At 39.0% G+C, this 25,379-nt stretch overlaps 3 protein-coding genes across 4 annotated transcripts; all 3 read right to left on the bottom strand.

Annotated features, from left to right (window-relative positions):
* Nucleotides 1-7,541: 7,541 nt before the first annotated feature.
* LOC145218830 (uncharacterized) lies at nt 7,542-11,665 on the bottom strand. Its single transcript, XM_080086238.1, has 2 exons — nt 11,063-11,665; nt 7,542-10,760 (listed from the first exon to the last, which is right to left on the bottom strand). The coding sequence occupies exons 1-2, from the start codon at nt 11,663-11,665 to the stop codon at nt 10,731-10,733; spliced, it is 633 nt and encodes a 210-aa protein (XP_079942364.1). The 3' UTR covers nt 7,542-10,730.
* On the bottom strand, nt 7,542-14,259 carry LOC145218829 (uncharacterized). Of its 2 annotated transcripts, none has more exons than XM_080086237.1 (2): nt 13,340-14,259; nt 7,542-13,170 (listed from the first exon to the last, which is right to left on the bottom strand). In XM_080086237.1, the coding sequence occupies exon 2, from the start codon at nt 12,950-12,952 to the stop codon at nt 11,756-11,758; it is 1,197 nt and encodes a 398-aa protein (XP_079942363.1). In that variant the 5' UTR covers nt 12,953-13,170; nt 13,340-14,259; the 3' UTR covers nt 7,542-11,755. The 2 variants fall into 2 exon arrangements, with proteins under 2 accessions (XP_079942363.1, XP_079942362.1); XM_080086236.1 differs by having other exon boundaries at nt 7,542-14,008; nt 14,165-14,259.
* Nucleotides 8,823-10,486, bottom strand: LOC145219819 (uncharacterized). The gene is made up of 3 exons (XM_080087126.1): nt 10,181-10,486; nt 9,313-10,127; nt 8,823-9,258 (listed from the first exon to the last, which is right to left on the bottom strand). The coding sequence occupies exons 1-3, from the start codon at nt 10,484-10,486 to the stop codon at nt 8,823-8,825; spliced, it is 1,557 nt and encodes a 518-aa protein (XP_079943252.1).
* Nucleotides 14,260-25,379: the final 11,120 nt, after the last annotated feature.

Genomic DNA, 25,379 nt, shown 5'->3' with positions numbered 1-25,379 from the left:
ACAAATTAAACAACAACCGTCTTTCACCTCCCAGGCTCCTGGGCTTGTCAAAATAAAGTCCTGGAAACTACACACAGGTGTCTTGCACTTCTGTTCATTTGTTTATTTAGATTTTTATTTATACCCCGGATAAACGCGTTAAATCGTACACATGTGCTCTTGCAATTGGCTTCTGCACAATTCCCACACAAAGCAGCGTCCAATTACAGCACACGACGAAACATACAATTAAAACACGTGAATCCGGATCACTTAGTCACATCTACATCCTACTTTACTGCGACAGGAAATATTTCAAAGTTCAGCAAGTAAGTGGAAACCAGCTATTTTGGTAAACAACTCTTTCCACCATTTATCATTCCAATCGCTACAGAGTTATTAGGAGCGAAAAATAACTATTGTGGGCATTGATTTATTTAACGCCCACCCCCGCAAATGAAAGTTTTGTTTCACCCACAACTACAATTTTGGAGTAAAGATTTTCTAAGAACCCCGTGGGCCGGATTATTTTTTAGCAGGCCAGATTTGGCACAGGGGGTAGTAGGGTTCCCATTCCACTTTTATTGGTTTTGTCGAAATCAGTAGGAGGCTAAATGTTATTCGTTTTGTTACGTTCAGTGTTTATTTCCCAAATCAATCATAATTGTAAATGTATGCAGTACAGAGATGTACGTGGGCTCAAAATCAAGCCCGAACCTGTTCCAAAACCTAAAGTAAGATCTATAAACTAAAGCGCCCGAAGCACGGCCCAAAACTAATATCTATTAAAGCCTAAATGAAGAAGACATACACAATTGACAATAACAGACAGGGCCTATTAATACATGACATTTTCGCTAGAACTGTTGACATTGGGTTTAATACAGCAAATAGCCACTTAGTTAGGTGAATTAAATTTGAGAATATTACAAAAACAGTATGTAGATTTAGGCCTAAACCTAGCTCGTTTGCTAAAACATTCTAAACCGGAACCGGCCCGACTTACAGCTCTGCTGCACTACCAGACGTGACAGATTTTTGTTAAAACTTCCGTTCGAAAGCTTTTTTGTGGCACGATTCACAGCAGGTTCTGCATCACCGCAATCCGGGGACCTAAAATCGTCAATCTTAAAAAAATTTATGTTCATCTTAATAGACATTTCTTTGTACTATGGTATCTAGAATCTAGATTCTGTGCCTTTGGCAAATCTGTAGAAATGGACTTATGACACAATTGTTTGGTTAAAGCAACCCATGCTTATTTTTTACCAACAACACTGAAAAGTCCTGAGGGGGTTTCCGAAAATAGCAAATTATGAATTGTATTATTTTCTGTCAATAAACCATCAGGTTTTGAAACAGTGTGTCGCTACACAAATTTGCGAGGTTTTCAAACCTGACAAAAAAATTACAAAAAAGATACTTGTTTTTTACTCACCAGTTGGAAACAACACTCAGCCACCAGTTGAAACAAACATAAACTAGTCCAATTTGTACATTAGATATCCGAATCCATCCCGGGCTAAACGTTGCAATCAAAATTAGTAGTAATGCGACTGAAGAGAAAACCATCCCCATAATGCCTGGAAAATTCATTTTGTGGTAGCTCAGCTTTTTAACTTGCAGCTGTAAATCAATGCAACTTATATAAATCACTCAAATAATACAGGTTCGATCCAGAACAAAGACTACAGTGCAATATTGTTCTAACAAAGAAGCATAGAACTTCAAGTTTAACCCTTGTTTTAATACTGAATCCCTGTTGTGGTACGCACTTATTCTGATCACAACGTTGGGGTACTGCTTTCGCTAGCAAGTGAAACTTTAACTTTGGACTGTGGCGTCACCTCATATTCGATCATGCGTTGTCGTCAAGACCATTGTAAACGACCGAACTAGGTTTGCTGTCTGTTTACGAAATGGTGTTTAGCAATAACAGTCTTTAATTTCTGTGTTTTACTATAACAGTCTTCTATTTTTGTATTTTGCAATAACAGTATTATAATTTTATTGTTTTGCAATAACAGTCTACTATTCCTGTGTCTTGCAACAACAGTCGTATATTCCTGTGTTTTGCAATAACAGTCTTCTATTTCTAGATCCACACAGGACTTCTCGCCGGCTTAGCATATGCCCACGAGCTGCCCCCTGTCGCAGTGACGTCCACACAAACTCGAGTCTGTGCGCTGGTGTTGTCACGCACACATCTGCATTTTCCGCAAGGGTGTCAGTTTTTCGGAAGAAAATGAGTGCTGTTGTTAGAAGTTTGCTTCTTTTTTTATTTTGAAAATGAGAAGAAATGCTCAAAAAAACATCAAAAACGACGATATTGGGGTCTTCCTATTTTGCAACAACGCGAAAAAGATAAAGAAGGTTGTTTTTAAGTTGTGTTTTTGTCAATGAATTACTTAACTGGAAACATTACTTTCAGGAGACTACTTCAAACTGGGTAATGATATGCGTCACTTGCAAGAAAGGTTCTTTTTCAATAAGTTTAGATTCCCACCAAATTTTTTGGCAAGCTTGTGCTAGCATTTAGCCAATCCTTTAGATTTACGCTAGATCCACACACATGCTTGTGCGCCAGGGCACAGTTTTTTATAGCCAGCGTTAGACGCCAGCGCGAGACGCCAGCGCGAGAGCGTACGCTTTCAATTCGACTGCAAAGCATGATGTTTCACCCACAAGGTGGCGCGTAGCTCCAAACCACGCTCGCGTTTTGCTTAGCGCTCGAGCGCTGGCTTAAAGCAAGTACGATTTTTAAAGTGTGAACTTCTGATTTTCAAAAACTTTACTTGCTGTGCGAAATGTATATCATTTGTGTAATATATAGTAATTTTAGGGCTAGAAATACAAATTTACATTTTTTACGTTAAGAATACAGAATAATCAATTCGAATGTCCTCCATTGCAATGATCGCATGCACCTGAACTTAGTTTCAACCATCGGACATTAATAGTGCATAGTTGCTTTTAGACGTATGCACATGTTAAACGGTTATATTTTTGCGTTACACCTTTTCCTAATGCCTAGGTTTGGACTCATTAAATACGATACTTAAGTGTTGAAAACTGTGCACTACTATAAGTTACCATTTCTTTAGCTTCAAAAATACGTGAATGTGTGCAACAAGTTGAAACGGCTTTGCCTTAATTCATTCCATTCTCTTTGCATTTTGATTTTGCTGTTTAGCCTTTCTTGAAGTAAGTGTGGCGTCATTGCACCACACTACAAGAATCTCTGTAACAGGACGGTGACCGACAGATCTGTCCTCACTTGTCAAATATATAAAATATACTTAGAAAGAGTGGTAGACGATCAGCGACATATTTTGAATATATTTCTTCCATTCTCTTTTCATTTTAATTGTACGGATAAGCCTTGCTTGACTAGTTTTTAATTTAATGCAACGGTAAACTGCCTTGCTGTCAATCTGATAAATTTAGCCCGTTATAGCAATTTGCAGCGCGTAACTTTGGGGTATGTATATATGGTAAGGCTATAATTTGCATTAAATGTTGACTCCACAAAGCTGTTATGTGTCTTAGTTTAATAACACTAAGGAGATCCGCTTTAGCAGAAAATTTGGTCCTCTGCTCGTTGATTTGTCTGGACTTTTTCTTGCTCTCATGGGATACAGAAACCATGGGCTGAAGCTTAAAACCTACTGAATTACGAGACAAAGTATTAGTTTTGTTGTTGACGATATTTTTGCTTGTAGCTGGTGTTGTATTCCACAACGGTTATAGTTGCATCAAGTTGCAATAATATTATTGTGGTTATTGAAGCTTGTGTAGCGGTAACCTACGATTTTGCTTTTACTGGTTCCTAATATCCACAGTTTAAAGAAGATGCGTTTAAAATTAATCAACTGAAATACCAACAAACCGCTTCAATTTCTTCCTTACACATTTAAAGTGTAATATTTATTACCGACATGACATTAGAAATCTCTTTGCTATGATTGCTGCCGGTATTTGCATTGTGTTTACAGCTTCAGTGTTCCCGCAGTTCAAATATAGGGTTACAGCTACTGGTGTACCTGGAGTTCTAAACGAGTTTCATCAAGCGAGTAGCTTAAAAAAACGGCAGTCTTAAAGTTATTGGCGTAAATTTTGCCGACTAGGCATGAATGGCTATGTGATGATGTTTCGATATGCCCCGCGATTGTTTTGTCGCTTTTCTTACTGTGTCCGCGACATTGCAGTTTTGCAATCAGAACAAGAAATGAACAAGAGTTACGGTAGTATTACTTGGATGAAAAAGTAATAGCGGTTGAATATAGGAAGGTATAAATATGCCTATAGTTTATGACATTCCTAAAAAAAACTTGATTAAATCACAGTACTTTATGCAGTAAACTACAACAAGCGACATTTTTGTGAACATTTGTCCATCGATACCTTACCTGTGCCATGAAACGGTGAATCTCAACCGAAATTTTAGCGCCACCGAAGCGAAGCAACATAAGTTTTTTGCAATTAAATGGGCTAAAATGCAAAATGAGGCATGGAGAAGGAGTATTAATCTAATTTATGGTATGTTTAAAATTGGTTTAACAAAGCTTACGGAGCAAATTGTAACACAAATGTAGTCCGTCCTTAGCGCTTGTGAAGACTGCTGTGCTTAATTAAGTGTTTACTATTTAACTTTACTATACACCTTTGATTAGCCTTTTGTTCTTTTCCGAAAGCTAAAGTTTGAGCTTGTATGTTATGCAACCCTCACTCGCTTTTTTTTCTTGTCCAGACCGCTTAAGAATTTTTTTCTTGTCCAGACCGCTTACGAAAAAGGTGCCCTTTTGATCAGCAGGGCATTGGCGCGCAACAAGGCGTTACAGGAACGAAAGCCGTCTTTGTGCTAAAGACTTGAACCTAATGTCGTGTTAACAGTTGTTCGACGTATTTGCAAATAAATACCTTTCTAAACCGTAAGATTTGGTTGAAAGCTTACGAAAGTTTTAACAGCCGATTTTATATCATTCTTCAGCCCAAACTAATTCAGTCGATTTAAATAAGCAAGGCACCGCAGGAATAAAATTGTTCTCTCGTTTCTATAAGTGCAAATACAATGGATAGTAGTTTATAGCTGTAGAATTTGTGCAAAATTTAAAATCATTAACAACGTCAATGGGATTCTGCAGCAAAATATGGGGTAACACCAAAACGCCTGAAACTCAGCTCATTAATTTTTTTTTTACTAAACCTCGACAAACTTTAGATGTGTAATAGTACACATCTTCGGTGTACCTAACCTACTGCAGTATTACTTTTTTTTAAATGAGATCCATATCAGTAATAACTAACCTACCGTTCTCGTTGTAAGTGACTCGAATGCTTAATTTTATTTGTGTTGTAGAGTTACACACGTCAAACATTACACGTGTTTGGTTTACTATTTTTTGTGTTGTAGGGGGGTTTGGAATTGCAGAAATCGTGGCACTAGCCCTGTTGCTAGTCACATTTGTGTTAATGCTGTCGGGTCTTATTCTTGCCCTCATTGGATGCAGGAGTGATCCGTCAAAACTTAGAGCTTCGGGAATCATTTTTATTGTCGGCGGTAAAACCTTATATTTTCTTAGTTTGTTTTTGCTTCTAATATTTAAAAAAATGATCAATCTTGAATTTATTTTGCCTGTAAAAGCAGATTTTCTTATTTGCTCTTTGTTTTCGTTTTCTAAATTTTTGTTTTTGTTATTGAAGGTCTCCTTGCTTGGGTTGCTGTTTCAGTGTACACAGGTTTAACACTGTTCACTTTTCCCCAACTGATTAGAGTGATCGTCGATGTATATCTCTACGGTTATTGGATGGCTTGGATTGGTGGCTTGTTTTCGATCGTTGGTGGAGCTCTTAATATTAATGCTTAAAAACAATAGTGCTTTAATCTGGGTTTTTAAAAAATATTTATCAGACTAAATGTCCTCTTCCATATTAAAAAAATTAATAGCAGCTTAAAAACATTCTAGTTTACAAACGTTTAACCTGCGAGTATACTGACAATTGTCTACTGTAGAGAATCATATAACGAAAGATAAAATGGGATGTTACACCAAAAATTATTTGTCAATTTCTGTCCGAAGCGCTGCCAAATATGTATCGGTTGCTTAAAGCTACTTGAACGCAAAAGTCTTAGTCAGGTGACAAACATTGTACATAAAAATTTGAGTGTCCCTTTCCTTGCTAACATTGCATATTTGAGCTTGTCACAAAACAGTTACTGATAAGTTAATAAAATAAATTGTGATTTTCATGCATTTTTAGCAGTTTGTTATTTCAGCCATAAAGACTGAAATAAGTAAATTTGTTGGACTGAGTAATAAACCTGCACATAAATGTGTAGGTGCCGTTAAGGCTATTAACTCAATTGCTTGTGTCGGCAAGTATGATATCAGTTATTGGTAAAAGGATACAAGCTTCGTTGGGTATCAATAAACGGTTGGAAATTAGTAGGTTGATTTCCACAGTAAATAATTTGGGTAATATGTTGTTATATTCGGTTAAGTATCACAAAATGGTGACACGAATTTATTCACTTTGAACAGACCCACACATAAACTTTTCTTAAGTTGCTCATTGAACCAGCAACACTTTTTTAAAATGAGCGCAGCGGGTTGCCTTTTGAATGCAGCGGGCCAAGACCAAGATTAGCCAAGTCGCAACAGGCCGCACCGCATTTTTACTTTTAATTGTGTTGCATTTTCTGTTTACCATGTTACTAAACCACTTGAATTTTGCATCAACTTTTCTCGTTATTTAAAGCTACGTTTTATTAACATGGCCAACAAAATGAGCAGAAATTCGTTGAATTTAGTTTTAAAACCCGCAAGACAGACAATTTTACCTTACCGATCTTGTAAAACCCCTGGCAATCCAAACATGGTCAGAGTAACGTGTGTTTACGAATATTGAGGTGTAGTGCGTGTGATCGAGAGAGATTTAATTATGTTAAAGTTGACTAATGAGTCTAAAGGTGATAACCGCGTCACTACACATTAAACAAGTACCACTGTCTTTTACCTTCCAAGCTCATTGGCTTGTCAAAACAAAGTCCAAGAAACTACACACATTTGTTTGTTACTTCTTGACAAAACATGCGAAACGTTTAAAAAGAAAAGAGGTGAAACGAACCAGTGCGGTTTTATTTATACCCCGGATAAACGCGTTAAATCGTACACATGCGCTCTTGCGATTGGCTCTTGCACAATTCCCACACAAAGCAGCGTCCAATTACAGCACAAGACGAAACATAGAATTAAAACACGTGAAACCAGATCACACAGTGGCATCTACATCCTAATTTACTGTGATAGAAAATATTCCAAGGTTCAAGCATGATTTGGCAATATAGTTTAAAAGGTTGCCACACATTTTGACTTTCTCGTGAGTCGAAACCAGCTATTTTGCTCTTTTCATCAATTGTCATCAGTGGCGGCTCGTGCCTAAAATTTGTGGGGGTGCTGCACACACAAATTTTAGCCTTTACTGAACATATATATTACATACGTTGGCAATATATTGAAAAGCTACATTTCTAGTTTTCTAGCTATTGTTTTGTGCAGAAAAACAAGTAATACAAATCTGTATTAGCAACTCCATTGTGACGTAATTTTTGTTACGCAATAATGTACACGAGTGTAAACAGCAGACGGCATCACTTGTGTACTTTGTTTACTTGCACAGCGACGGGCCAAACACATTAACATGCGGTAATAATGTGAATAACAAAAACACACGTGGCACAGCTTCGAAACGAAGCGGCGGTCAAAACACAACAGGAATATAGAAAAAAAAGTAACAGAAAAAATAAATATAAATGAGTCGAAAAAAGTCGAAGTATTTCAGTTCGACAACAAAAATTGTCATGTTTCATTTAAGTAAATTTAGTCACAGTCAGCGTTTTCAACATATTCTATGACACTTCACAGGTTATTGTCACACAAAAAAACTAGCCGTACAGCTTTTTATTGGTATCATAACTAACAAATTTAACAACCACATTACATTGGTTTCAGAACTTGTTCATTTAAACATCTTTTCTTGAAGAACTTGTTCATTTAAACACCTTTCTTGAATTTTTGTGTACAGACTATTAATTGTATTTTACAGTTTCTTAACTGCTATAGTTGCTGCTTGCTGGCAAATAGCTTATAATTCCTTTTTTAAGTACAAAACGCTCTCACTTAAATTTGAACCATATTATTAAATCTTGTGCTTTCTTTTTACAACCAAAATCAATCATGAAGTTATAGTTTAGGCATGATAATTGATAGCTTCTTCCTTAATCCCAAATGATAGCTAAGAAACTGTTTTTCTATTTATTACTAGCACTGCAAGTGCAAGTCTTTTGGAAATATTGGTGTTCCTCAGAAAAATTGGCATCTTTGTCAGTGTTAAACAGAACTGTTTTGCCTTTGCAGGAATCATGGAAACTGCAAAAAGGGATTTTTCATCCTAGTAATTTAACTTGTCAAAATATCATCTCTAGATTAATTATTTTTAAAGCAATCATGAACATCAGATCTACAGAAACATTTTCATTTGAGCAACCAGCTTTTTTTGTCAACGATAGGATGTGCTTGATGTCACTACTATCTTGTCTGTAGAATGTTCATTCTTAGGAAACAGTTCCTTTGAAGCAATTTAGCAGCTACTGTTTAGACAAACAGTACATGTCCATTATATCAATACACATGATTGCACTTGGTTGCAAATACTGTCCACATGTTGTGTTAAGAAATCCACACTTTAAATTGTCTTCACTCAGGTATTTAAAAATTCCTGTTGCTTCTGCAGTTGTTTGTTCTGCATTTGATATTGCCTGAATTTCAGTGAGGCATTTAACTTCACAGCGACGCGTCGTCAGCCGGATTGAGCGCCGTTGGGACGTGTTTCCACTGTGAAGCATCAGACCCTTCATCTATCTTCGTCAGCCGATTTGCCACAAAGACAGGAAAACGTTTGGTCGTGTTGTTGATGCATCGTAGTACAGACGTAGAATCTGTCCAGAAAGTTGAATTTTCAATCTTCAGGTCCAACTCCTTTCTCAGAACCTGGTCCATTTTCACAGCAAGTGTAGCTGCTGTCAGCTCAAGTCGCGGAATAGAAACGACTTTCAGTGGGGCTAGCCTAGCTTTTGCCAACAAAAGGGTACAACACACATGCCTATTTACATCTTCAACCCTCAGGTATGACACGGTTCCGTAACCATGCGACGATGCATCAGCAAAATGGTGCAACTCGCATACCTTGATTCTTCCCAATTGGCTTGCCTTCAGACATCTGGGTATTTGAACAGAGGAAAGTTCCGGCAACTCGGAAATCCAACGGCGTCACGCTGTGGCAATATCCTCTGGTACTTCCTCGTCCCATCCAACACCCTGTCTGCACAACTCTTGCAGCAACATTCGCGCCTGCAAGACAACTGGAGCAACAAACCCCAAAGGATCAAAAAGAGAACTCACTACAGACAATATGCCTCGTCTGGTAATCGTCCTTTCCTTTACCTTGACATCAAATTGAAACGTATCGGTACGATAATTCCAGCTCACACCTAGAACACGTTCCACTTGACCGGTGTCATCTTTCAAAGAGAATGAAGACTTCGCTGAGTCGCTCTTAGGTACGTCATCTAACACTCTTTCGTCGTTGCTTAACCATTTCCTCAAGTGAAAACCTCCACGCTGCAAAAGCGCGCGAATCTCCTGCACCAACTGCTTGGCTTCTTGTAAAGTAGCGACAGACGTTAAACAGTCGTCCACGTAAAAATTGCGTCGCACTGTAGCAACGGTCTCTTCTGAAAATGCATGGCAATTGTCGTCTGCCGTACGCCGCAAACTAAAACTTGCACAACACGGCGACGACGTGGCTCCAAACAAATGGACCAGCATTTGGAAATCTACTGGCTCCCTCGACATGTCTCCGTCCGGCCACCAGACGAATCGTAGACAGTCAATATCCCTAGGATCCACTCTCACTTGGTGGAACATTGCCTCGACGTCTGCAACAATGGCAATAGCCTCTTGCCGGAACCGTAAAAGAACGCCAACCAGGCTATTCATAAGGTCGGGACCTTGCAACAGCTGCTTGTTCAGGGACGTGTCCCGAAATTTTGCCGCGCAGTCAAACACTACTCTGACCTTCCCTGGCTTCTGCGGATGCAGAACCGGGTGATGTGGCAAATACCAAATAGACCATTTTCTACCTTTCGATCCTCCGCTTTGAGACGCTGTGCGTACCCATTCTTCAGATAACCGTTAATCGTCTCCTTGTACTTCTGACACAAGTGGCTGTCGTTGTTTAAACGACGCTTTAGGTAGCTCAGCCTTTGCACAGCCTGTGTGCGGTTGTTTGGCAGATTGGGCGATCCTGCACGCCACGGCAATCGCAAACAGTAATGGTTATCTTCTAGTTTCACAGAATCGTTCATTAGTCTCATCGCGTATTTGTCCTCCTTTGACATACCGACACTGGAACCTAGACTGGAATCTTTAAACTCAGTTTCCCACATCTTCTTTACTTGTTGATGCAACAACTCATTACACAAGTTAACGTGATTCACCTACACGTGCTGCACACTGCATCTGCCAGAACGAGACGAAGCAGTACCGAACAGAGACCAACCGAGAACTGTCTTGACTGCGCTCGGCTCTCCGCGTCGTCCTCTTCTCTCATCTTCGATCCAAAATGCTTCTGGCACATCCAGTCCGATCAGCAGTAGAACTTCATCGTTTAATGACGTCGCGAATTTAATGTCACGGAGATGCGACCATTTTTTCTCGCATCTATTTGGAACAACAGGTAAATTATCTACCATAATCACATGTGGCAAGTCAACAACTCCTGCGCCATCTAGCGGCCTTGCAGATAGACTAACGACAGAACCGTTGTTGTTCTGTGTTTTCCCATTAATCGTTGAAAGCGTAAATTCAATCTTGTCACCTGTCAGGTTAAGCATATCTAGCAGTCGTCTCGAGCACATCGTCGAGTTTGAACCGGAATCCAGAAAGGCGTACGTTTCAACCTCCTTTCCGTTTTTGCCACTGACCCGTACTGGGACAATATTCATTTATACGTTTTGGCCAACCTGAGGTACGGACGACTTGGCTGCACACGAAGTTGAGGTTACCACGGTCTTTGAGGCACTTCCATTCTTTGCTGGACCTGGCCTTTGCTCTCTTCGCTGTGAAAGGTTGTCCGACTCTGGTTCAGGTAAATCATGAGGTAATAGCATGTGATGTCTACGTCGACATCCTTCTAGTGAACACGAACTCTGCAATGTACAATTCCTAGCGATGTGACCTTTAGCAAAACAGTTGTCACAGAGCCTAGCTCTCCGCACTATCCGCAGCCGTTCTCCGAACTGCTTTCCTATGAACACTTTACATTGCGCTAAAGCGTGAGACACATTACAGATTGGACACTCGTCACCTGACGGTTTGCTTGTCGATGCTTGCCTTCCGTCGTAACCTGTTGACACAGAAGCAGCATGTGACGAGGCTCTGAACGTCCTTGGAGCGGGCTTGGTCGGTTTAGGTGGTCCGCTGTCCTTCTTAGACATCATCATTCTTCCAAACAGTGTGTTAGCAATCAGCGCTTCATTCTGTACGAACTCCACCAAATGCGAAAACTGCGGTTCACTTCCATGCAGCTCGATCTCGCCAGCGTGTCGTTTCCACCTGTGTTGCATGTTTAGTGGCAAACGTCTAGCAATACTTAGGAGATGTTCAAAGTTATTTATATCGGCAAAATAACCCAAATGAGACAAAGTGACATGACATTAATCCAAGTGACGTGCAAGCTCCTGCAGCCCTTCGCTGTCATCAGCTTTTAAATACGGACCCTGGGTCAGACGTTGAACATAGGACCTGGCTATAATAAACGGACGACCATAATGGTCATGCAAAACTTTCCGAGCCTTGCGGTAGCCATCGTCGTCCATACACGAACAAAACAATATCATTTTTTCGGCTTCACCAGAACAATACTGAATAAGATAGTTTAGTTTGGACTTGTCACTTTGCACACGACTAGCAATGCATTCATCAAACGTTGTCATGAAACGCGTGTAATGTAAGGGGTTGCCATCAAAATGCAGCAACTCGGGCTTGGGCAAATCGAGGCCATCTTTCAATAGTGAAGCAACGTGCATTAAATCACTGACCTGTGGTTTGTGCTCACCGATAACCATATTCGGCGCGTCACCATTAGACAAACCTAATACACTTTCGATCGGTAACGGTTCTTGCGTAGCTGGCGTTTCCAAAGCAGTCTTCGATTTCAATTCTTGCCGCAACGGTGATTTCGGCGTTTCCTTCACATGTTCCTCGATTCGACAAGGTACCGATGTCGTAGAAACGTTATCCAGATTCAGCACGTCGCGCATTCCATTAAACGACCGACGCTCCCAGATATCAGCTTCGACCGCTGCAGCTTGTACTTCGTGATCCGCTTCTAACAGCTCAAATTCGTCACGCTTACGTCGTTCAGCCTCTTCGAGTTGCAACTTCGCTCGCTGTTTTTCCTGGATCTGTTTTTTCTTCAGAACAGCCAGTTCTTTCCTTACAACAGCTTCGGTGCGTTTCGTACTTGAACGGGAACTGGCAATCGATGATCGCACAGTAGCTGACTTTGACGCATGCGAATTGTGACTTCGCTTTGACTTCACGGTAACATTATCGTCGTGATTCTCTTCAATGCCAGACAACCACTCGTCGATGCGATTTTCGAATTCTTCTTTGCCCTTGCGTAAGCTGCTAAGCTCCTCCTTAGCCTTAGACTTGGCATTATTACGTTTCAAAGCACTGACGTAATCAAAGTGCATTTCGACGTACTCTTCGAAAGTTAAAGAGACTTGCTTCTGCTTCTCCTTCAGGACTCTTACATTCTGTTTATCGATCATCAATTCTTCTGCTTCTCGGTAGAGAGAATTGAGTTTGTCCACTATCGCCTTCAGCGATGTCTTCGTTACAACCATGTTGCAATATTCGAGAAACGTCTTCTATCAAACTTCAGGTCGTCGTGTATCCCAAAGTTGAGAACTTTAATGTAGCGGCCGTCATTTATTCAAAAATCTGTGCAGCCTGGATCTGCACCGACCGCCGCACTAGGGGGTTTCCTAATTTGTGTCGAACGCAACACTGTCTTGCCTGACGGATACAAATTCCTCATCGATTGCACAACAGCATTGGTTCTCTGTTAAACGAACAGAAACGTGTCACAATCGGCAATAATACGCACATTCAATATGGCCGATAAACTTCACAAAGAAATATGTTACATTAAGAAAGTCAACACCTCTTAACTTCACACAAATATTATCACGACATGTAACTAAGACAATTTACACATTCAGATTACGTACCAACTTGTTAGGAGTCCAGGACTGAATTATAGGCACTTTGACGAACTAAGACGTTTCAGCATTTTAATAACTTTAGCTTTCATGTTTTTATAGCTGCACATAATACACTATATTGTTAGCACATAAATATCCACAAAATACTACATTAGGTCCACCACAACTGCAACTACTAAAAAGCCTGCTCACAGCACAGAAAGAAACTGCAAAACGTGGCAGCACAAGATTGCAAAACTAATGACATCACATGCATTGTTACGTTTGGAGATTTCTAACCAATCCTGGCAGACGCTTTGTTACGTCATAGTCAATGAAGTCATATCACTGGTAAACAGAGAAAGAAGGCACATTTAATCAATTCTCGCTGTAACAGCAACTAATTAAGTGCAACTTTCTCACGATTTTAGTGCAACAAAAACTTGCCCTATTTATAAGTTTTACGATACTTGACGTGATTTACACCGAAAATTGTAAAATAAACATCAAATTATAATGCGACTGTCTTGGCACCTTGGATACTAAGATATCCACCAAGAATCGCAAAAACACCGCCAATCCATGTCATCCAATAACTGTAGAAGAATAATTGAAACACCAGTCTGACGTGCTGGAGTTCAGCACCTCGTACTGTTCTACCGGTGAAAAATACCATAGCCAAACAAACAAGAGTACCTTTAACAACGAAAACAATTTGAATCACTCTAATTAGCCAAACGATTAAAAGGTTATTAATAATAAGAGTGAACAAAAGTTTACGCAAGAATAAGTAACTAGCGGTAAAACTATGCCTAGCATTGTGACAGGATTTACGTAAAGCAAATCGCTTACCTCCTAAAATAAAAAGATTTCCAGATATTTTCAGTTTTGACGCACAGTTGCTACTTCCACATGAGGCAAGACAAAATCCCGGTATCATTACCACAACCGCAACCCCAAGCAAAATAAGTGGCACCATGTTCCAAATTGCAAAACCATCTGTTAACAATATGTAAAATTGGGTCATTCGACTCATTAGATTTATCGTTCAATTAACACAAAGCCAGGCCTCTCGAAGGCGTCATACCGAATTAAATTTAAAAAATTGATGCATCTTAAAAAAATTGATGTTCATCTTAATGGACATGTCGTTGTAATATAGTATCTAGATTCTGTGCCTTTGGCAAATCTGTAGAAATGGACTTATGACACAACAATTGCAATTCTTTGGTTAAAGCAACCCTGCTTATTTTTTACCAACAACACTGAAAAGTCATGCAGGGGTTTCCGAAAATAGCAAATTATAAATTGTATTATTTTCTGTCAATGAACCATCAGGTTTTGAAACAGTGTGTCGCTTCACGAATTGGCGAGGTTTTTAACACTGAGAAAAAAATCACCAAAAAGGTACTTGTCTTTCACTCACAAGCTGGAAAAAATACACATTCACCAGTTGAAGCGCACCCATACAATAGTCCAATTTGTACACCATTATGTTCAGGTATCCGAATTCATCCCGGGCTAAACGTTGCAATCAAAATTAAGAGCAATGCGACGGTCGAGAAAACGGTCCCCATAATGCCTGGAAAATTCATTTTGTGGTTGCTCAGCTTTTCAACTTGCAGCTGTAAATCAATGTAACTACTATAAATCACTTTAATAGTACAGATTCGATGAAGAATAGAGTCTATAGCAGTGGTTCTTAAACTATTTTATTGTCGGGGCCAAATGGTATTTTTATAAGTGTGTAGGGAGCCGCATAAAAACGAAACCTTGAGAAAATCACTAAAGATTATTACTTTGAAAGCTAAAATAGCAATGCTTGGTGGTTTTCTGAGGTCTGGTGCAAGCCGCAAAATAAGTCGTCGGGAGCCGCATGCGGACCCGAAACCCGAGTTTGAGAACCACTGGTCTATAGTGAAATGTTGTTCTAGCAAAGAAGCATAGAACTTCAAGTATTACCCTCGTTCTTAATACCGAACCCCAGTTGTGGTATACGTATAGTACTGATCACAACGTTGGGTACTGCTTTCGCTAGCAAGTAAAACTGTAACTTTGGACTGTGGTGTCACCTCATATTCGATCATGCGTTTACGTCAAGAGCAGTGCCGGATTAACCATTAGGCAAAGTAGGCACATGCCTACAGGCCAGTCAAAAATCCAGGTCACTTCAAAATCTGTAGAAATTTAGTCATGTTTTCAAAATAATTACCTTCTAAACAAGTAAGTATTTACTATAATAGGTTTTTCCAGATGAATTAAACGTTGCAAAAATCGTTAAAAAAACACAAATTGAAACATGTTGCCACCTTTTTGAAGTTTTTTTTTAAAAATTCGCATTTCTGTTGAGTGACGCAACGAAACAAATGCGGCGTTGTTAACGTTGAATCAATCTAAACGTGAATGATTTTGTTAGCTGGATATGACTTCGAGCAGGGGCGGACAACATACGACCCGCAGACAGTTTCGGGTCTTATATGATAATGTGGCCCGCGGCCACAGTCTGCCGCAATCCCCCACTACTTGCTTACTGCGTCAAATTATGGTTATAAATTTAACAGACAGTGACGCTCCCCAATAGCAAAAAAAACTGCCAACCATGTATGGCCTGCTTTCACGGTTTCCTATGTTTCCACACGTGTAGCCTAGTTAGTGTTTCAGCAGTATATAAGTCTGTGGTGTATGCATTAAATTTGCTGTGGTGAATAATTTTATGTTATATCAGTCTAATTTCTTAGTTGGCAACCCTGATTTTCGGGCCACCTACAAAATGTGCCTACAGGCCAGCAGACCCTTAATCTGGCACTGGTCAAGAGCATTGTAAACGTCTAAACTGGGTTTGCTGTCTGTTTTCGAAATGATGTTTTGCAATAACAGTTTTCTATTCCTGTGTTTTGCAAAAACAGTCTTATAATCCTGTGTTTTGCAATAACAGTCTTATAGTTTTATTGTTTTTTTAATAACAGTCTTCTATTCCTGGTTTTTACGAACTGCTCCTGGCGCAGAGACGTACACACAAACAGAAACTCGAGTCTGTGCGCTGGCGTTGTTGCCCACACATCCGCATTTTCCGCAAGGGTGTCAGTTTTTCGGAAGAAATTGAGTGCTGTTGTTAGAACTTTGCTTCTCTTTTATTTTAAAAATGAGAAGAAATGCTTTTTGCAACAACAGTCGTATATTCCTGTGTTTTGCAATATCAGTCATCTATTTCTGTATTTTGCAATGACAGTCTCACTATATCTTAGTTTTGCAATAACAGTCGTATATTCCTGTGTTTTGCAATAACAGTCTTCTATCCCTAGATTCACATAGGATCCCACGAGCTGCCCCCTGGCGCAGTGACGTACACACAAACATAAATCTGAGTGCTGGCGTGTCGCCCACACATCCACATTTTCCGCAAGGGTGTCTTTTTTCGGAAGAATAGGAATGTTGTTATTAGGCGTTTGTTTATTTTTTATTTTAAAAATGAGAAGAAATGCTCAAAAAAACAACAACAACGTAAACGACTATATTGGGTTTATCCTATTTCGATAAAGCGCGAAAAAGATAAAGAAGGTAGTTTTTAGGTTTTGTTTTTGTCATTAATGTGCTTAACTGGAAACATTATTTTCAGAGGACTACTTCAAACTGGGAAATGATATGCGTCATTTGCGACAAAGTTTCTTTTTCAATATGTTTAGATTGGCACCTGAGCTTTTTAACACGCTTGTGCTAGCATCAAGCTAATCCTCTAGTTTTAATCTAGATGTATACACACGCTTGTGCGCCAGCGCATAGTTTTTTTTTATAGCCAGCAATAGAGCCCAGCGCGCGAGCGTACGTTTTCGACTCGGCTGCAAAGCGTAAGGATTCGCCCACAAGGTGGCGCGGAGCCTTAAACCACGCTTCCGTTTTGATGAGCGCACGAACGACTATATAACTCCATTTTAGCTTCCGCGGTTTTTTGAGGTGTAAACTTCTGATATTCAAGAACTTCAATTTCTGGGCGAAATTTTTATCATTTGTGCAATGTTTGGTAATTTTATAGGGCAGGAAATACATATGTAGTTCCATTCTTTTAATTTAAGAATACTAAAATATCATTTCGAATGCCCTCCATTGCAATGATCGCAGGCACTTAAACCCGACATCGGATATTATTTGTGCATAGTTGCTTTTTGGGGCCCGAACCTGTTCAAAAGGTTGTTTTTGCGTTACACCACCTCCGAATGCTTATAGGTTTAGTCACATTGAAAACGAAGCCTTTGTCTTCAAAACGCACCATGGGTAAGAAGCAAATCAGAGGTTTCAGTATCAGGAAAGGTCAAGAACCAATTTACATTTTAGTCTTTTGACAGGTGCGTTTAATAAATATTAAAAAAAAAGAATTTGCAGTACTAGTTACCCTTTCTTTAGCTTCACGTTAAAAAATACATGAATGTGTGCAACAAGTAAAGACAGGTTTGCCCTAAATCATCCCTAGCCATTTGTATTTCGATTTTACCGTTTAGCTCTGGTTGAGTCCGTGTTATGATATTTGGATTATTTGTGAGCGTAATTCAGTGGTAAACTGTCAAGTTGTTTACCAAAACTAGCGGAGTAAATTGTAACAAAAAATTTGTCCGTCTTTGTCTTATGATATTTGAATTATTTGTGAGCGTAATTCAGTGGTAAACTGTCAAGTTGTCAATCTGATAAATTAAACCCGTTATCCCCATGAAAGTGTACACCTTGCAACTAATTTGGATCAACACTATGTTGCAACGCGTAACGTTTGGGGTAAGTATAAGGTTTTAAAGTGCATTAAATGTTGAATCCTCAAAAGTATTTATTTATTTTTAACACAACGGCAGTTATGGAGTACTTGCCGTAAAATGTTTGTTATAAAACATTACAGGTGGCCAGTTTAGTTTCTTTTGCCTAACTTGCACAGCAGAATTTATTCCGAATTTTCACAGCTGTACTTAAGCAAGAAGAGTAAAAATGCAATCTGGCTAATCAAAGTATAAACTATTGCAAACCGACATTTGGCCGAGTTTATCTGTGTGCCCTTCATGTTCTTGTCGAATAGGCACGAATGGCTATGTGGTGATGTTTCGATTTGCCCCCTGATTGTTTTTTCCCTTTGCTTACTGTGTCCGAGACATTACAGTTTTGCAATCAGAACAAAAGATGAACAAGAGTTATAGAATCAGTATTTGTATGAACAAAGAGCAAATGTGTGGCGGATACATATAGGAAGGCATATATGCCTATAGATTCTGACATTCCTTGAGAAAAGAAAAAATATACCTAACTTTATCAAATCACAGTGCGCCAGACCCAATTAAAGGCGCCAAAAAGCACCGAATCAGCCGGTCACCAATCATTCACCACCATATGGCAAGACGTAGGCTAAAATTCTAGCCTGCTGTGTGGGACCCAAGGCAGGAGTATTTCCGGGACTCCCTCTCTACCAACTGATCTACACAGGCTCAATGGAGAATCTGCCAAATCTCAATCACAAGCACCGTTGCCTGCCTTGTATGTTGCGCAGTTCACATGTCAGCTTTGTGGTAGGGGATCGCCAGATTGACCAGTAATCAGGGGTAAATTATTGAAGTGTTTTTTCTTTGTTGGTCACAATCAGTGGTCGGCAACCACCGGTCCGCGAGGAGTTCGTTCCTGGGCCGTACAATTTTTCAGGCTAAATGCTATGAAACATTTTGCTCATATATTCCCGGGATGATAAACTATTTTAAGCGTTCGTAATGCTAAATATTTGTAGTTTTTTGAAGACCGGTCGGCGATAAAAGTTTAGTTTCGAAAAAGGTACGCAGCGCAAATAGGGTTGCCGTGTCGACCCTTGGGTCACATGAACCAAGGTCCACAAATGCCCCAGAAAGTTATTTTTAACATTTATTCTGTTTACATACTTTCGAACCAACCCACCATGTGAGGAATAACAAGACCCCAATTAGAATTAATCCACAACCCCATAGGGTAAAGCTGGTTTCTCCGTTCGAGTGTTACATCTTATATCTGTTCATAAATGGCCTGGTTGTGACCTCATAACTCCACAAACAAGGACCGTTGCAGTTTTTCACAATTAAATTGACTAGAATACAAATGAAGCATGAATAGAGAAGAAAGGATAAGTTAACATAAACCCCCTAACAGTATATTTAAAATTGGTTTACCAAAACTAGCGGAGTAAATTGTAACAAAAAATTTGTCCGTCCTTGACGCTTGTAAAGACTGCTGTGCTTTATTAGGTGTTTACTATTTAACCTTACTACACCTTGAATAACTTTGTTTTTCCAAAAGCTGCAGTTCAAGCTCACGCAACAAGGGGTTACTGGAACAAAAGCCGTCTTTGTTCATAAGACTTACACCTAATGTTCTGTTACCAGTTGTTTGAGGTAATTGCAAATGAATATGTTCCTATAGTGTAAGTTTTGTTGGATAGCTTTTATATGAAAGATTTACCAGCCAATTTTATACCATTCTTCAGCCCAAATTCATTCAGCCGCTTTAAATAAGGAGATGTCTCAGGAATAATATTGTTCTCTCTCTCCTTTAAGTACAAATACTAGGGATAACCTATAACTGTAAAATTAAAGCAAAATTTTAAAACATTGATAACGTCAATGGGACGCAACATAATGGGCAAAACAGTAACATAACAAGTTCGCGAAATCTAAGCTAAAAAGTTTTACTTCTTAGATTTATCACGAAAATCCACACTAAGATCGTTAACAAACACAGTTTAAGTGTTTTTGTGTCAGGTTTGTCACTATGAGTGTTCTGTTCTTCTAAAACTAGGGTACATGGGTTTTAGGTTTCCAAACAAGACGAGTTTAACTGTAGTCAAAGACTTTAACGACTACGCATGAGTAGTTATGGGGTGACGTATTGGTTACACAGCCCCCGCTTTTTTCTTTTTTTTGCAAATACACCATTGCAGACTTTGACGAGATCACAGCATACCAGTTGTTGTAGTTTTAGCAAACCATTTTAACATGGGTCAAGTTTGATTGTCAGTGGTTATACTTTGATTAGCTGTGCCATATCTACTGTCAAATATAGTTTTAGTGCAACGTCTTTCTGTTGCAGACTTGCATTAGTAATTAAAATATTTGCAACTAGGAGAGGAAACACAGCTTTTACAGAATGAACAAAACAAGCATTGCGGGAACGGTCTTGTGTTTACTTGCATCTATTCTTATTCTAATTTCAACGTTTAGCCCGGGATGGACTGGTATCTTTAACGTCCAGTACGGACTATTTTATGCGTGCGGTTTAGGTGTTGGCTGTGCTGTTTATCCACCTGGTAAGTTTTGGATAAGTTTTAATTATTTTTCTGTTCAATTGTTTTGTACCAATAAAAATTCTGCAGCAAAATGTGGGCAACACTGTATCTTTCAACGTCTGAAATTCAGCTCATAAAAAACTATAAATTTTACTAAACCTCGACAAACTTTATATAAGTAACAGTACTATTTTTAAAAAAAATAATCACATCTATATCAGTAATAAATAAATTACCTTTCTCGTTTTATGTGACTCGAATGTTTAATTTCATTCGTGAATCGTGAGGTAGAGAGTTTTTGAATGTTTGGTTTACTATTTTTTGTGTTGTAGTAGGGTTCGGAATTGCACAAATCGTGGCACTAGCCCTGTTGCTAGTCACATTTGTATTAATGCTGTCTGGTCTTATTCTTGCCCTCATTGGATGCAGGAGTGATGCGGAATCATTTTTATTGTCGGCGGTAGGACCTTACATTTTTTGTTTGCATCTAATATTCAAAAAAAATCTTAATCTGTAATTTATTTTGCCTTTAAAAGCAGATTCCTTATTTGCTCTTTGTTTTCGTTGTCTAAATTTTGTTTTTGTTGTTAAAGGTGTCCTTGCTTGGGTAGCTACTTCAGTGTACACAGGTTTAACTGTGTCAACTTTTCCCCAACTGGCCAGATTGATCGTCGATACATATTTCTACGGTTATTGGAGTGCCTGGATTGGTGGCTTGTTTTCGATCGTTGGTGGGGCTCTTAATATTAATGCTTAACAAAACAATGGTGCTTTAATTGAGGGTTTTATTAATATATTTATCAGACTAAATTTACTTTTTCACATTAAAAAATTAGTAACAACTTAATAACATTCTACTTGACAAACGTTTAACCTGAGGGTACACTGACATTTTTTTACTTTGGAAAATCACATAACGAAAGATAAAACGGCTTGTTACACTCGAAAATATTTGTCAATTTCTGCACTATTGTTAGCTGTACATTCGCCTTAACGTTTACATTAAAAGCAAGTCTTACCCAATATGTATTGGTTGCTTCAAGCTGTCTGAACGCAAAAATCTTAGTCAGGTGACAAACATTGTACATAAAAAATTGAGTGTCCTTTTCCCTGCTAACATTGCATATTTGAACTTGTCACAAAACGGTTACTGATAAAGTAATAAAATCTTAAACATTGTTTTCCTGTTGTTATTTCAAGTTTGTTCGAATGGGTATTGAACATGCACATAAATGTGTAAGTGCAATTAAGGCTATTAACTCAATTGCTTGTGTCGGCAAGTATGATATCAGTTATTGCTAAAAGGATACAATCTTCGTTGGGGATCAATAGACGATTGGAAATTAGTGGGTGGATTTCCACAGTAAATAATTTGGGTAATATGTTATCATATTACATGGCCAAAATATGAACAAAAATTCGTTCAATTTGGTATTAAAGACTTTTAAAGCCTACAGCCCTTCAAACACGGTTAGAGTAACGTGTGCTCACCAGTATTGAGGTGTAGTGCCTGTGATCGAGAGAGATAGGTTTATGTTAAAATTGGCTAATGAGTATGAAGGTTATAACCGCGTCACTACAGATTAAGCAAGTACCACCGTCTTTCACCTCCAAAGCTCCTGGGCTTGTCAAAACAAAGTCCTGGAAACTACACACATTTGTTTATTATTTCTTGACAAAAATTGCGACACGATCAAAAAGAAAAGAGGTGAAATGAACCAGTGCGGTTTTATTTATACCCTGGATAAACGCGTTAAATCGTACACATGCATGTGCTCTTGCGATTGACTCTTGCACAATTCCCACACAAAGCAGCGTCCAATTACAGCACAAAACGAAACATACAATTAAAACACGTGAAACCAGATCACATAGTCGCATCTACATCCTAATTTACTGCGACAGAAAATATTTCAAGGTTCAAGCATGATTTGGCAATATAGTTTAAAAAGGTTGCCACACATTTTGACTTTCTCGTGAGCTTTGAGCAAGCGAGTCAAAACCAGCTATTTTGGTAAACAACTCTTTCCATCAATTATCATTGCAATCGCTACAGAGTTATTAGGAGCGAAAATTAACGATTGTGCGCATTGACTCATTTAGGCCCACCCCCGCAAATAAAAGTTTTGTTTCACCCACAACTACAATTTTTTAGTAAAGATGTTCTAAGAACGCCGTGGGCCGGATTATTTTTTAGCAGGCAGATTTGGCACGGGGGGTAGTAGGTTTCCCATTCCATTTTTATTGGTTCTATCGAAATCAGTTTAAGTCTAAATGTTAATACATGTTGCCACGATCTAACTAAAGGAGTCAAGAGCGTATTCGTTTTGTTACGTTCAGTGTTTGTTTCCCAAACCAATCGAAATTGTAAATGTATGCAGTAGAGAATTGTAAGCGGGCTCAAAATTCAAGCCCGAACCTGACCCCAAACCTAAAGTAAGACCTATAAACTAAAGCGCCCGAAGCTCGGCCCAAACCTACTATATAATAAAGCCTAAATGAAGCAGACATACACAATTGACAATAACAGACAGGGCTTATACATGACGTTTTAGCTAGAACTGTTGGCATTAGGTTTAGTCTAGCACAGGGGTCGGCAACCTTTTAGGCGACGCGTGCCAATTTACTTGTTATTTCCATGTGTTAATGACCTCGCGTGCCAAAGTTTTTCCAAATAATTGTGGTTCGTGCCAGCAGATATCAATAATAAAGAGAAAACAGAGCGTTTTGTGCATGTAGGGCTGAATTTTATAACAATGATACGATAAAAACTATAAACAAGCACTGTAACAGGTTAAATTGTTACTTTAATATACACACGCAAATCGGTTGGCGTGCTATGAAAAACCACCTCGCGTGCCAACCTTGGCACGCGTGCCAGGGGTTGCCGATCCCTGGTCTAGCACATAGCTACTTAGTTAGGTAAATTCTGTTCAAAAATGTTACGAAAACAGAATGTGATTTTACGACCGAATGAAGCCCGTTTGCTAAATAATCCTAAGCCGCATACGTCCCGACTTATAACTTTGCACCACTATACAATACGTGACAGATTTTTTGTTAAAACTTTCCGTTTGAAACCTTTTTTTGTGGTACGAAACCATGATTCACAGCAGGTTATGCATCACCGACTCCCGGGAACCTAAAAAAGCGAATTGGTAAGTCCCAAACTGACTGGGGCGTTTGCATACTCTTCAACCAACCAACCATGAACGGCAGGGGTCCGCAACCTGTCACGCGTGTCAAGGTTGGCACGCAAGGTGGTTGTTCATGGTACGCCAAACGATTTGCGTGTGTATTGGTAACAATTTAACCTGTTACACTGCTTGTTTTCAGTTTTATCATGTCATTGTCTTAAAATTCTGCCTTACAAGCACAAAACATTCTTTATTATTAATGCTTTCTCTTTATTATTGATATCTGCTGACACGAACCACTATTAGTTAGAAAAACGATGGCACGCGAGATGATAAACACATGAAAATAACAAGTAAATTGACACGCGTCGTCTAAAAGGTTGCCGACCCCTGATGTACAGAATGCCATAATTCGACAAAAAAAGCCTGGTTTCTTCATTTCATCCGGAGGCTATACCTATTATCTGTTCGTAGATGATGTTCGTAGAGAACACAAAATACATTAGGCAAGCGCAATTTTAAAGCTTTCAAATTTAATCACGACTTCATGGATTCGAATTCCCTGCGTGTTTGTTAACGGTCTGTCAGGATATTGTCGAGTTGTGCAGGGAATTGTAAACATATGATGGATTTCTTCAATGACATTTTTCCTTCCTAAATTTATCGTGCACTGTAACCATAAAAAGGGGGTTTAATTGATTTCAAGTATTTTTGTTTAAACGACACCATCGAAAACAAAACGATATTGGTTTCGCCCTAATAAACGCAGTTCAATATGATGATAAGCACTGCGAATGCTTTAATACTGAAACGCGAAACTGATCAGTCAATATAATCCATTCCGAAGCTAAGCAGTATTAGGCTACTTCATAACTTAAACAACTTACGAGAAGAACGTTTTTTGCGGCAAGCGAAATGTGGTTACCCCAATCAAGAGTTTACAACACGAATAAAATTTTCCGATGCCATACGTGACATTTTATTACTACAGAGTTTCTAAATTTACTAAAAAAATGCCCATTGACGCCCGAGGGTGTCATTCTCTCTGACGCACAAACACGTGCTTATCGTCACGTGACCTGCTATACGCGACGGGATAGTTGTTTTCGTGATTACGTCATCGATAGAGGATATATAGCATACGGTCGCAACTCTATCTGCCAGAGTTAGGAGAAAATTCGATAAGCAATTAATGTAGTTGTTTTGCGTTTTCTTTATCTTATTTGTAAGTGTAGCATTTTTGGGTTTGTAAAAGCAGTGGTCGGCGACCGCCGGTCCGCGAGGAGTTCGTTACCGGGCCATATGATTTTTCAGGTTAAATACTATAAAACATTTTGCCCTACTATCCCGGGGATGATAAATTAATTTAAGTGTCTTTTTGCTGTATATTTGTTGTTTTGTGAAGGCCGGTCCGCAATAAAATATCAGGTTTGAAACCGGTCCGCAGTGCAAAAAAGGTTGCCGATCCCTATGTAATGGTTCGGAACGAGATTTTTTTTTGTAACAAAATTTTTGTTAGCATAGGTAAAGGTTTCTAACGACCACATAATGTTACAATTTTTGTTCGGAACATATTTTTTCAAGTCAACGAAAAACCGTTAGGTGGAGGTAGAGGTCTGCAAATTTTAGCATGCACAGCCAAATTAATTTTATGTGT

Source organism: Phallusia mammillata, chromosome 3 (genome assembly GCF_965637545.1).
Source record: "Phallusia mammillata chromosome 3, kaPhaMamm4.hap1.1, whole genome shotgun sequence".
NCBI lineage: Eukaryota > Metazoa > Chordata > Ascidiacea > Phlebobranchia > Ascidiidae > Phallusia > Phallusia mammillata.
The sequence above is the reverse complement of the archived record's forward strand: the minus strand, read 5'-3'. Positions and strand labels throughout refer to the sequence as shown.

Excerpts from the sequence above, each read along its gene's own strand:
- LOC145218830 (XM_080086238.1), bottom strand. The coding sequence starts at position 11,665 with ATGCAACACAGGTGGAAACGACACGCTGGCGAGATCGAGCTGCATGGA. Across the intron at positions 10,761-11,062 it reads CCAAGTCGTCCGTACCTCAG|ATGCGAGAAAAAATGGTCGC; the intron begins GTTGGCCAAAAC and ends TGTTCCAAATAG.
- LOC145219819 (XM_080087126.1), bottom strand. The coding sequence starts at position 10,486 with ATGTGGGAAACTGAGTTTAAAGATTCCAGTCTAGGTTCCAGTGTCGGT. Across the intron at positions 10,128-10,180 it reads TCAAAGCGGAGGATCGAAAG|AAGCCAGGGAAGGTCAGAGT; the intron begins GTAGAAAATGGT and ends CTGCATCCGCAG. Across the intron at positions 9,259-9,312 it reads CCAGAGGATATTGCCACAGC|ATGTCTGAAGGCAAGCCAAT; the intron begins GTGACGCCGTTG and ends TCAAATACCCAG.
- LOC145218829 (XM_080086237.1), bottom strand. The coding sequence starts at position 12,952 with ATGGTTGTAACGAAGACATCGCTGAAGGCGATAGTGGACAAACTCAAT.